Source organism: Arachis duranensis, chromosome 7 (assembly GCF_000817695.3).
Source record: "Arachis duranensis cultivar V14167 chromosome 7, aradu.V14167.gnm2.J7QH, whole genome shotgun sequence".
NCBI lineage: Eukaryota > Viridiplantae > Streptophyta > Magnoliopsida > Fabales > Fabaceae > Arachis > Arachis duranensis.
This window is the reverse complement of record NC_029778.3, coordinates 67,613,629-67,627,781: the sequence shown is the minus strand read 5'-3', so window position 1 is coordinate 67,627,781 and position 14,153 is coordinate 67,613,629. Positions and strand designations below refer to the sequence as shown.

Genomic DNA, 14,153 nt, shown 5'->3' with positions numbered 1-14,153 from the left:
ACTACCAGTTGACAAAGTATTTAATTTAGAATGTGTGTCTGTGTGTGTTGGTGCATCGCTACACATGAAACAGTCATCATTTTTCTTTCTATCAACCTAAAATTAGACTATAGCCTACAAATACTATAGCTCACATATAGTCAAAGTTGGCAAGACAAATTTAAGTTGTTCACGCACAAATTAGAAGAGTGCCCAATGTAGCCAAACACACCTAAAGGGATGCCTAATGCAAAAGTAATCATCATCATCATATTTGCTACTGAATACTTTAGCAATTTACACCCATCATCATTAACTCCAATAAATAAAATATGTTTAAAGAGTAGCCATATATATCCCAGATTTTCTTTATCTACTCTCCTTATTGTTTTCCCACCTCTTCCTATTTCTCTCTCTTCACTTCTCACTTATTAAATGGAAATCTTGAAAGTGTTTTTAACCATCAAATAATTTATTGTTCACATTTTAACTTGCACATGCACTAGATCAATATCTCACTAATAACTACAACAAGATGAGAGAGAAAGGAAAGGCACTAGGAAAAATGAAAAAAGAAACAGAAAAGAAGAAAAACCTAACCAAAAATAAAATAAAGCCATCCAAATTATAAGGGCTGTAATGATAACAACTAAGTTATCTCAAGGGTACAGATGTCACGTTCATCTCTCAGTACCTTAAAGCCAAGTTAACAGTTGTGCAATGTATGCAACTGCAGCAGAAACAAAATACAGGGGAGACAACAACCTACCAACTGTGTCTTCAAGCGAGCGTGAAGATTTTGATATACTTCTGAGGATGGGTTCAACTCTAAAAGTCTATTGACATCAAAAAGCGCTGAATGGTACTCCTTCAAGGTGACTAGTGTTTGAGCCCTCAGCATCAATGCCCCACTGTGGTTTTGATCAAGCTCAAGCACTGAGGTACACTCTTCTGCTGCCTGAAACAGTAGCAACAATAATTGATTGTAGTCATTGTATCCAACACAAATGTATTGAAACAGAAATCATACAACAAAAGCTTGCAACTACACAGATGGAGCGTCATTATTCCTAAACAATCATCCCACAGTTATAATGACATGTTACAAAATACATAATACACAGTAAGCTAAAGTCTCAGTTTTTTTTTCTATTTTTTTTGTTTTTCGTCCACATCCGGAATATCAACTGTGGAACACGCTGACTAATACTCGTTGGCTTGTAGGCACCTTGATGGATGAGACAATTGGCCTGGAGTTTCAAGAACTATAAGAAACAGATAATTCAACACCAACAGAGCAGCTAAATGGTAAGTTGGTAGCATTGTTACAATTACAAGTCACAGATTTTTCAATTCAAGCAAGCGTCTTTCGTTCGCAAGTTATACTTTTGCGCATAATTCCCAGCAAGTTTGCTGTACGTCCAGATGAAATTTTCATGTCCAAGTGCAATATGTTTACTATTTTTTCTTTTTTCCTTTATTTGTCTTTCTCCATAACTACTGGTACTATCCTCAGTCCACTACAAATTTTCATATGAAGCAAAGTTGGTTCATGAAAGCTATAAAGCTCTCTCGAAGCTCAATTTTCCGTTCACAAGAATCAAATCCAAGATCTTGCTCAAGGGGAAGAAATGTTAACCCAATCAACTGAATCAAGAGTTCGTATATTTACTAGCTTTTCAATAAAGAAGCATTCACTCTCACAATCTGCCCCTTAAACTTCAACTAATTCAAATTACACCCATAACAAAACATCGCATAACCTATTACCAATAACAGCTTAAAACTCCAAAATTGGGTTCACCTACTATTAAAATTGATGCTCATATCAAATCCTCTCTAGTTAGATAATGATGCTCCAGTGATTAAAGACCAATATGACTATGACCCCGAATTCAAAACTATCAGAACTCTCCTAACAGAGCGTGAACGTGTCACATGTTAATTCATTTGCAGCTTCCAAAAAAAAAAGGCCATAGGGACAAAAAAAAAAGATTACTCTCAAATATATCACTTATCAGCACATAACCGAATAACAAATAGCAATTTAATTCCTAGGAATTGAAAACAAGAATGCTCTGTACTTTATATGAACTGCTTATCTATCTATATTAGGTGATAGGGATCTCTTTATAAGTCCGAATTTTTAATCCTCAACAAACTTTAATTATCAAATCAATTTCTAACCTTTTATTTTGTTAGACAAATTAATCTCGCATCAAATTTCAGTAAGAAAAAAATCAGATAAGTTAATCCATATCATTATTTACTAAGAATTCCTAAAAATTTTAAAATCCTCGTATCAGTTCCTCCATACATACGATGAAGAATCTGAAAGGACTATTTTGCTCAATGAAATAAAAATTTGGAGATTAATTTGGTCCATAAAAAGTCAAGGGAAAAGAAAGTTTGACCTTTTTGAAATGGTGAAGTTTGAGGTAACAAGCAGCGCGATTGCTGTGGAGAGCGATCTTGTGGGGTTTGGTTTTAGCGAGGGCGATCGCGTCCGTGTAAAACCCTAATGCTTCCCTGTAACGCCCCTCACGGTACATCTGGTGCCCCCTCTCTATCTTGTTATTATTGTTGGTCGTAGTGATAGTCCCTTTCTCCTTCTCCATAACAACTACTCTACTCTCTTGTATCTCTGATTCTTATTACTACTAGTAGCTCAGCTGCCACATAAGCTGTGCTGTGCCGTATCTGGCTGCTTTATTTATTTATACACAGGGACTCGGGGCGCAGACCAGGTATTGTTGATGACCAGGGTTGTAGTGAGGGGATAGGGGTGCGTTTTTTTCCCGTCCGATCCCGTTCTGTCTTCTTTTTACTTCGCTACTATCTGCAAATTCGTCACACTCCTATCATGGGTAATAGATTGTTTTGGGAATGAATTTTCTTAATTTTTGTAATAATGGAGAGAATAAAATGATATTTTTTATTTTTAATTTTATAAGTAAAAATAAAAAAAATATAAAAGAGAGAATATTAAAAAGTTAGAAACTACACTTTATTTTTTTAATTTTTTAACGATAGAAAGAATTTATTTCTATAAATTAAAGTTGAAAGAATCGGATTGAATCGGTTGGTTCGACTAAAAGACCAATAAACCAGATTTTTGAGCAGTCCAGTTGATCTATATGATCGGACAAGAAATAGAACTATAAAAAATCGGATTGAACCGGTCGATTTTGATGAAAATCGAAAAATCGGCAATTTTTGTTCATTGGCCGGTTCGAAAGTTTTTTTTTTTAATTTACTTGCTAAAACGACGTCGTTTTGGTTTTTAAAAAAAATAAAAAAAGAAAGACTCGAACCAGACTTCCAATATCCCCTCCATCCTTGTCCACCAACCTTAATCCCCTAAACACAACGGCTAACCTCCCCCTCACCTCACCTCACCTCACTCTGTCACTCACCGCGCCACCGCCGCTCGCCGGTCTATGTCGTCTTCTTCATCTCACCGTAAAAGACCTCACCGCGACACCTATTCTGAACTCTCAAGGAACAGAGTCTTCTTCGTCTAATGCTCTGTGCTATTTTGTTCTGTTCTGTACTGTTTTGAAGCTATTTTGTTCTTCTAATGCTCTGTGATGTTATGTTCTGTTCTGTTTAGTGCTCTTCTTCTAATGCTTGTTGAAAATTAAAATCATCAATCTGTTGTGTTCTATTTGGTGTTTGTTCTGGTTGAATATGCTTTGTTGAAATTATGAATTTTAGTATGAATCTGCTTGTTGAAATAGGTGATGTTAAATAGAGAATTTAAGATTGTTGAATCTACTTGAAGTTGTTTTTAGACATTTCTGGTATGAATAGGTGAAATTTCTATTGTTGAAATAGTTGCTTGTTGAAATAGGTGATGTTGAATATAGTTTATGATTGTTATCCTTATTGTGTCTAATTAAGATACTATTATAGTAGTACTAACTAATTTCATGTCTACCTTTTTATTAGTTATCTTTAGAATTTGAAACTTGGTTGTTTTTAAAATGTTGGTGAAGCATTAAAGATATCTATTTTGAATTTTTTAAGTTTATAACTATTTTTAGTATTTTATATTTTTTATTTACGTGGAACTGATTTTATCGATTCAACCAGTAATTTATCGGTTGAATTAATAAACCAATAAACAAATAACTTGGTCGGTTTAATTACCGGTTCGGTTCTTACAACAATGCTATCAATTGTTCTTCTTAATCTATTTTTATGGGTATTCGTCCCGTTTCTATAAAAATTAAATAATACCTTAATTTTTATATATTTATAGTTAAATTATGATAAAAACTTGAAATTCATACATAAATAAAACACAAACATAAGATTCATATAATATCAAATAACTTGAAGTTAAAAACAGTTAATACAATGTCAAAATAACTTAATTAAAATACAAACATAAAGAAATTACATCGTTAAAATATTAAAAAGTCTTCAATCCTTATTCTTGATCACTTTTTCCACATCTTCATCATCATTAAAGGTTTGAAAAGATTTTCAGGTACTTATAATAAAAGTTTTTTTTACATATTATAATAAAAGTTATTAACAAATTTTTATTAGTAGATATAAATATATTTCACCTAACTAAAGTTTCATAAGTTATTAAAAAATTTAACATAATTCAGTGCAATGAACTGAAATGTATAATAGCACAAGAAGCAGTTTAAGAAAAATTCAAAAAGTGATGTTTAGAATAGTAAATTATTACAAATAATATTATCAATCATCAAAATTATAGTACAAATAAAATTTATCCATAAAATTTACCTATTTATACTATTAAGGCCTTCTATTTAAAAAGCGAACTCATCTGCTTTTACATTTGAAATGAGCCTAAAATTTTTCCATAAAAAATATAACGAAAGTAAACAGAAATAAAAAAAAGAGCATTCAGAACACTTTATTGGAACACTTGTAACAACCTAGTTTTGGTATAGAGACCATTTTTGAAGATACGAAATTTTTCAAAAGATTAGTAAAGGAAGCACCTTTACTATATCATCAAGCACCTCGATCTTCATCATCCTTATGTCATCACTAAGCAAGAATTTCTTCTAAAATCAACTCGACGACACAATCGTGAAGATCCTACTTTTTGAGCTATTCCGGTTAGGAGTTTTAGATTCTAGTTTTTGTAGTTAGTCTCAATTTGACGAGCCAAACTCGATACATGAGAGAAGAAAAATAATAATATAATATTATTATCTTAATATTAGAGCTGCTTGAATAATATTATAATATTATTTGATCTGCTTTAGTTAAAAATATGAGATAAGTTTAACCGGGTTCACAGTCTACTGGTGCAGGTTAACACTAGCACTCTCTGATGACTTTAGCAATGCTAATGCCTCATCATATCCTTTATTCTCATATTAATTATGTTACTAGTGTCATTTATACTAGTAGCTCATATATTAATCTCTAGATGTGTTGCTAAGCGTATGTTCTAATACATCTAGTTTTAGTAATTATACACCTGAGATATTTTTCAACCACCTCTCTAACTAGCCAATCATCATTAAGCATGCTTTTTCCCCAACCCCAATACACTCCAAGCTTTTCATTTTCATATTGAATGGCCAAAAATAAGAGAGAAAGAAAAGAGAAAATTTTAAACACGTAGAACTTCAAATATTAATTTCTTCCAAACCAAAACTCAAATCAAAAATCTAAATCGATTAAAGTGATCCTCTCTTTTCCTCTTCAAAATCATGTGACTTATCTAGGCTAAAATTTAGGTGAGATGACCGCTCTCATTTACTCTTTGCTTCTGTTTCAAGAAAACATACATAAACATGTGTTTTCTTGATGTTCTTCTAAGTAGATATCATGCTTAGCTTGACTTGTGGATCAAGAAACTTCAATTTCTAGCAAGATTGAGGAGACGAATCTCATCCTAACATCTGATTGATGGTTCGTTCAGTTAGGATTTCATGGATTTAAAGTTATTCTTGATGTGATTTAATAGGAAAAAGTGTTCTAGGAACACCTTGAAGGATAGGCGAATTTGAGACAACAAATTCAGGTAAGGTTTAGTAAAATTAATCTTGATTAATTGTGTTTGAGTTGTGTGATTGTTATAAGGTTTAGTTATGCTTGAAATTGATTGCTTACATGAGTGATTCTTATTGAAATTTTGGTGAAAATTTGATGAAATTTGATGATATTCAAGCTATGAATTTTGTTCTTGAGAGATACTGGAAATCTGAACAAAAGGCCTTAAATTAGTGATAAAATTGTGTCAACATCAAGTGGAAATCATCCGGTTATGGTAGTTGCAATTTTATTTTGAATTTTAGGAAAAATCGGTTACCAAATCATGAGCGGATAATTTATACGCTTTTTGGCATTGTTTTTAGGTAGTTTTTAGTAAGTTCAAGCTACTTTCAGGGATGTTTTCATTAGTTTTTATGTTAAATTCACATTTCTGGACTTTACTATGAGTTTGTGTGTTTTTCTGTGATTTCAGGTAATTTCTGGCTGAAATTGAGGGATTTGAGCAAAACTCTGAAAAAGGTTGACAAAAGGACTGCTGATGCTGTTGGAATCTGACCTCCCTGCACTCGAAATGGATTTTCTGGAGCTACAGAATTCCAAATGGCGCGCTCTCAACGGCGTTAGAAAGTAGACATCCAGAGCTTTCCAACAATATATAACAGTTCATACTTTATTCGGAAATTGACGATGTAACTTGGCGTTGAACGCCAAGTACATGCTGCTGTCTGGAGTTAAACGCCAGAAAAACGTCATGATCCGGAGTTGAACGCCCAAAACACGTTATAACTTGGAGTTCAACTCCAAGAAAAGCCTCAGCTCGTGGATAGATCAAGCTCAGCCCAAGCACACACCAAGTGGGCCCCGGAAGTGGATTTATGCATTAATTACTTACTCAAGTAAACCCTAGTAGCTAGTCTAGTATAAATAGGATAAGTTACTATTGTATTAGACATCTTTTGACAGTTTAATCTTTGACTGCTTTAGTCTTGGATCATTTGGTCCTTTCATCATTCAGGGGGCTGGCCATTTGGCCATGCCTGAACCTTTTACTTATGTATTTTCAACAGTGGAGTTTCTGCACACTATAGATTAAGGGTGTGGAGCTCTGCTGTACCTCAAGTTTCAATACAATTATTATTACTTTCTATTCAATTCTATTCTATCCTTATTCCAAGATATACGTTATACTTAACTTTGATGAATGTGATGATCCGTGACACTCATCATCATTCTCACCTATGAACGTACGTGACTGACAACCACTTCCGTTCTACTTTAGACCGGGCGCATATCTCTTAGATTCTCCAACAGAATCTTCGTGGAATAAGCTAGATAGATGGCGGCATTCATGAGGATCCGGAAAGTCTAAACATTGTCTATGGTATTCCGAGTAGGATTCTGGGATTGAATGACTGTGACGAGCTTCAAACTCCTGAAGGCTGGGCGTGATGACAAACACAAAAGAATCAAGGGATTCTACTCCAACCTGATTGAGAACCGACAGATGATTAGCCGTGCTGTGACAGAGCATAGGAATGTTTTCACTAAGAGGATGGGATGTAGCCATTGACAACAGTGATGCCCTACATACAGCTTGCCATGGGAAGGAGTAAGAAGGATTGGATAAATGTAATAGGAAAGTAGAGATTCAAGAGGAGCACAGCATCTCCATACACTTATCTGAAATTCCCACTATTAATTTACATAAGTATTTCTATCCCTTTTATTTTCTTTCTATTTATTAATTTTCGAAACCCAAAACCTTTTAATCTGCCTAACTGAGATTTACAAGGTAACCATAGCTTGCTTCATACCAACCAACAATCTCTGTGGGATCGACCCTTACTCACGTAAGGTATTACTTGGATGACCCAGTACACTTGCTGGTTAAGTTGAACGGAGTTGTGTCCACACATAGCCAAGAGCCACAATAATGATTCCATACAACAACAAAGAATACTATATTGATGTGATCACAATTTCGTCCACCACCAAAAATATTGAAAAACGGGTTAGAATTAAAGAAAGAATCTGAAAAATTTATGAAGAACACGAAGAACACTTTGAGTTTTACCAAGAACACTCAAGAACAGCCCTTTGATCCATTTTTTGGTCAAAGTGTAAATACTTTTATGTTTTGGGGAGAAAGTATAAATAATAAAAGTTTAGAGAGTTAAAGTAAAAATATAAAAGATTAAGGCGGTCAAAATATAAATTTTATAAAATTTTGCAGGTCAAACTATAATTTCAAAAACTTGAATAAAATATTAATAAAAATATTTAATAATAAAATAAATATTATTATTTTATTAAATAATATTATTTTATTAGAAAATAATAAAATAATGACAAAAGACAATTTTTTTTAAAAGTCTTACGAAGACAACTTTAAGCTCAAAATCTCATAATTACTTTCATAAAATACCTAGGGAGTGGTAAGAACATGTTTGTGTGGAGAAGATAAAAGAAAGATAAAATGTTAAAGAATAGATAAATACAGAAGAAAAAGTCAATAAAGGTTTAATGGTAAAGATAAATGTCGATTAAAGATGCGATCTAGAAGCAATATAGTTAGCATTTGATTCTTGTTTAGGATTAGGTGTTATCTGAAAAGTCAAACTAGTTCAACATAGACTTAATGAATCTATGGTTGGAACAGGCTGATTATTCATACTGAAATTGATATAAGTTATAAATGCAGATGTTAAAGAAAGAAACAAAAGTATAACAAAGAAGCAAAGAAGAAAAGAGAAAATGAGAAAGAGAATGAGAAAGAGAATAGAGAGTAAAAGACTATTGTATGTCATCTGGTGCATTGAGGTAGTCGGATAGATAGTGGTACGACCACAGAAAGTTTTCCAGTGATACACAGCCATTGAGGGATGCACCTGCAACTGATAGCCTGGGGTCACTTGTAGAGGCTATCAATTCATACACGGCTAGAATGTCACACATGTAAGGCAAAGATTGCTTAAAGAGGATATGATTGCATACGTCGGTTAGTGAGAACCGTACTTATGCTAACTGGAAAAACCATACCCGTTTCAACTGCTTCGAGTTTCATCGGGAGTGGATAGAAATCGACAAATGAGTTCATTACCTGATTAGGATTAGACATGCATCATTCTTGTGTGCGTGTCATTCCTTGTTGCATATTTTCTGTGTTGTGCTTTATTTCTTGTATTTCTCTACTTGTACTCTATTTTCTATTTTCTCTGCTTTCTCTATTTATCTGTATTCTTTACTTTCCTCTATCTACTGTAAAGTGTATTACTGTTTGACAAACATGACGAAGCTGAATAACATGACTAATTAGCCTGACTCTACTAAGAACTTTCCAGTTCTTACCCTTTCACTTCCCCTTTAGATGGAAACAAGCGTCATATTCTATGAAGTCGAAGAGTCTTACATCTACGAGGATCCGGTGTATCATAGTTACTACGTTTTGGGAGTGGAGCCTCGTGTTAGATGTTATGCGTTGAGAGATCGTTCATTTTAGCATCCTCTAAATAGCCCTCTTTTCAACCCCAATGCTCCTTTTGAGTTTTCTCTGTCCTGGCTTCACCGTAATGTTCCCTGGTCATCCTTTTCCTTATGAACATTAAAACCTAATCCCAGCTCAACCTCAAAATCAGGCAGCATCTGAGCTTATAGTACCTGAGGAACTTAAGTTAATTGGTGACTTCGTTCCTGTAATTCTACTAGGGTGGGATCTTCCACTTGAGCTTATTCTAGATTTTCCGATAGATGATGAGTTGGCACTACTAGATGATGGAATTGTCCCTATCCATGCGAACGGGCCTGTGCTCGCGAATGGATTTGTGAGTAGCACTAGTAGTAATTCTAGTGGCTCTGGGGATATTACTGTAGTTTCTAATGATGAGGAGGAAGAGGAGGATTTAGACATGGAGATTGATCATGATGAAGAGATGGGTGAGCACCATGGTGATCTACCTAACGGTCACATATGATGATAGTCTAATAGCAATATGAGTATTCTTTTTTGACACTCCAGTCTAACATTGACTTACGATTAGTCTCTCACTTGTGTTAGTACACTTGAGAGTTAGGAGCTACAGAGTTATTAGGCTAGTGATAAACCCATATTTCATGGTTTATCTTGTGCTCAATTGAGTGGTTTTTACCTACTCTTTACCCACTTATTCATACTATTTGCATGTTTTACATTTTCCCTCCTAATTATGTGCTTTGATTGAAAACATGCTTCTTTGACCTTAATTTTATTAATATTAATCCTCTCTTATTACCATTAGATGCCTTGATATGTGTGTTAAGTGTTTTCAGAGATTATAAGGTAGGAATGGCTCAGAGGATGGAAAGGAAGCATGCAAAAATGGAAGGAATACAATAAGTTGGAGAAATTGCTAAGCCGTCCAACCTGACCTCTTCGCACTCAAACGGCTATAACTTTAGCTACAGAGGTCCAAACAACGCGGTTTCAGTTGCGTTGGAAAGCTAACGTCCGGGGCTTCGATTTGATATATAATTTGCCATAGCTGCCCCGATGCCAGGCGACGCGAACGCGTGACATTGCAGGAACGCAACCCGCGCGGCCGCGTCACTTTTCTGCGACCTGTACGGACCAGAAAGGGCTGGAAGTGACTTCTGGGCTGTTTCTGACCCAGGATGAGCCACTCATAATTCACTTCTCATGATTTAGATTAGTTTTGAGAGGGGTTCTCTCCTCTCTCTCTTAGGATTTAGGATTTCTCTTAGTTTTAGGAGTGACTCTCAATCCCAAGTTCTTTATTTTTATTTATTTTTCTAATTAAATTTATGAACTCTTTCATGTTATGATTTTCTTTGAATTAATATTATTTGAGATATTTCAGTTATTATTGCTTTCTTTTAATTACATGATTATTGCTTCCCATATGAAGGCATTTTTATTTGAGCAGTTTCAATTTTCTTTCCTTTTGGCTTTGGTTAAATAATTGGTGACTCTAGAGTTATCAAACTCATTGTTGATTGAAAATTGGAATTCATTCACTTAACTTACCTTCATAGTTAGAGGTTAACAAAGTGGGAGAAAAATCCAATTCTCATCACAATTGATAAGGATAACTAGGAAATGACCTCCAGTTCTTATACCTTGCCAAAGGTTTATTTTACAGCTATTATTATTTTATTTTACTTGTCATATAATATATTCGCACCTTACTTCCAAAACCCTAATTTTGCCTTTTTCATAGCCAATAATAAGAACATACCTCCCTGCAATTCCTTGAGAAGACGACCTAAGGTTTGAATACTTCGGTCATCAATTTTAAAGGGGTTTGTTACTTGTGACAACCAAAACGTTTGTACGAAGGGATTTTTGTCGGTTTAGAGACTATATCTACAACGCGACTGTTTTTATGAAATTCTTTACTAGCAAAAATCCTAACGTCAAAATGGCGCCGTTGCCGGGGAATTGCAAACGTGTGCCTTATTATTGGTTATTGTAAATATTTTTCTAAAAAAAATATTTTTCTTTTACCTGTTTATTTGTTTCTCCTTTTTCCCCTTTAGTTCTGATAACTACTATGAATTCTCACCCCTCTCGCTTTGAGTTTGGTTCTAACTTTGTTGAAGGAAATAGAAACCACAGCAGGAATATGCATCAAGGTCAGACCAATCAAGGATGGATGGAGCTTAGGAGATGCAGAACCTCCATGGGAAAGTCAAGACATTGAGCCTCCTTCCAAGACGGTTGAAATTGATGCTGAGGATGGTGTACAACTTCCAATGCATATCACAGTTGAAGACTTGGAAGAAGTTGATCAAGAGATGGAGATTCAAGAAGAAGAAGCACAACCTCCCATGCCCTTGGAAAGCAATGAAAAGGAGATTGAATTGAAAGAGAGCTACCAAGAGGAAGAGGTTGAAATTGAAGAAGTTTGCAAAGAGGTGGTAATTATCAGAGAAGAGCACAAGGGAGTGGAGCTTGCAATTTCATTAAAGATACCTCCCCCTAAGTCGCCATCATCCTTCACAACATTCAAGTGGGTAAAATTCATATCCCATAGCTTTTTAATCCCACTTGAATATGGGCTACTGGAGACGGATGGTCAACTTAGAGCTCTTTGCGGCATTAAGAGCAAGAGGAAGATGGTCAATGGTAAGAATTGTCCTACAAGGTTCATCATGGTTGGAAGCTTTAAGCTTAAACGTAAAGGTTGGTATAGAGCTCAACTGAATGGGTCTAGGAAGTTGTTTGGCCACTTTAGTGAGAATTCAGATTGCTTGCTACCCGGATGGAATCATGATAATCAACATAAAGACGGGTGTAAAAGCAAGATTTGGGATCCTGGAATCTGTTCTGACATCCAACACCCCGGGAGCCTAAGAATCTTTTTAAAGCTGCTCAAGGGTTTTACATGCCTAGTTTGGGACCCTGGAGGTTACTGGAATCACAAACACTGGTGGAGATTCCTGGATGAGTTCAAGCATAAGCCACCATAACAGGAAGCTCATCAAATGTCCAACTTAAGGATTTTAACTAAAAGTGCTAGGTGGGAGACAACCCACTATGGTATGATCGTCCTTTTTCATTTTTATTTAGTTTTATTTGTTTTTGAATTTTATTTTATTTTGTTATATTGAACCTGGAGTTTTGCATCACATTCATATTAACACTGCATTCTGCATTTTATTTCAAAAAAAAAAGCGAGCACGCGACGCGACCGCATCAGCGACGCGTCCGCGTCGCAAGGAGATGAGAGAATAATAAATTGAACAGAGAGTTTCGCAAGAGCAGGGTTGGAGGTGCGCTATTAGCACAAATTGACTCCACGCGAACGCGTCACCCACGCGTCTGCGTCATTTGAAAAAATAGCCTCCCACACGACCGCGTCACCCACGCGGCCGCGTGACCTGAAATCGGCATAAAAAGGGTGTATGGCCGAAAGTTGAGCTGGAATTGGGCTAGACCCGTGCTAGCAGCACAAGCCCTACCATGCGAACGCGTCACCCACGCATCCGCGTCATATTAGAAATAAGGCCACCCGTGCGATCGCGTCGACCACGCGACCGCGTCACCCTGGATTTTGGCAATACTGACGTTTTGAACAGAGAGTTGTGCGGCCGCGAGGCTGCACTCGTGCCACTAGCACAAATCGAGTCACGCGATCGCGTGCCCCATGCATCCGCGTCACCCAACCATATCGCGCTCCACGCAACCGCGTCACCCACGCGACCGCGTCGCCAGCGTCGCACAACCTATCCAGATTAGTGCCAATTTTCTTATCTTCTCTTTTCTAATCCTAATTTCTTCCTTCTCTCTCCTTTCTCACTTTCTTTTTTCTTCTCCTCCTTTTTTCCTCTCATTTTATTTTACTTTATTTATTTGCATATTTCATTCATTGCATTATTCTCATTGGTGTTGGAGTTTTATTTGGATAAGTGCCTTATTTTATTTGAGCACGTGGCTACTCGGAGAAGAAATTTGACAATTGACATTTACTTATGGCTCTCATATACATTTGGATTACATTATTTTCATCCCTATTTTAACTTGCACACCCAATGTATTTAGGATTATCATTCACAATTGTCATCATTACACGTGCTCTTTAATTTGGCACATTTATTACTTGATGCTTGAGCTATGCCTCTCATGCCTATTATTTGCATGTTTTTACCCTCTTGCATCTAATTATTTTGAATTGCTCTTTATTGTTGTCTTCCCTACATGTTGTAGCTACCATGTAGATGGACTATCATCTTTCCTTTGGCATTCTTTATCACTTAGAATTTCCTCCCTTCTGGTCTTAGTTTTCTATATTTCACACTCTTCCTTTTTCTTCTTCCTTAAGCATGGGTACCAAGAAAGGAAAAGAGAAGGCCACTGACAAGACACCAGCAAGAAAAGGAACCAAGAGATCTCCAACTAAGGCGCCTCCATCTACAAGCGTCAGTTGGAGCAACACGTCCACCTGCACATCTCAGCATGCACCGAGGACAGTGCAATCTTTAAGTGTGGGGAGGTCGATACCGATCTCCGTGGGTTAGTTACTTCTTGACTCAACACCAATATTTTATTTTATTTGTTTGTTCATTGTTGCATTTGCATGTTTGTTTGATTTTGCGCATATTTTACTACTTGGTTAAAGTAATATTCTTCTTTTTCAATAAATTTTTATAGTATTTCACTAATTTGAATAAAACTTTTTGAAAAA

The 14,153-nt window shown here is 35.7% G+C and overlaps 1 protein-coding gene across 2 annotated transcripts in view; it reads right to left on the bottom strand.

Moving 5' to 3' along the window:
- LOC107458645 (uncharacterized) overlaps window positions 1-2,840 on the bottom strand; it is a 4,062-nt gene extending 1,222 nt beyond the window's left edge. For both annotated transcript variants that reach the window (XR_002365803.2, XM_016076863.3), the window contains exons 1-2: window positions 2,394-2,840; window positions 749-937 (exon numbers count right to left, since the gene is read on the bottom strand). Coding sequence is in view for 1 of the 2 variants with exons in the window: in XM_016076863.3 (XP_015932349.1) it covers window positions 749-937; window positions 2,394-2,597 (393 nt within the window). In the remaining variant the exon portion in view is untranslated. The remainder of the gene's footprint in view (window positions 1-748; window positions 938-2,393) is intronic.
- Between the last annotated feature and the right edge of the window lie 11,313 nt (window positions 2,841-14,153).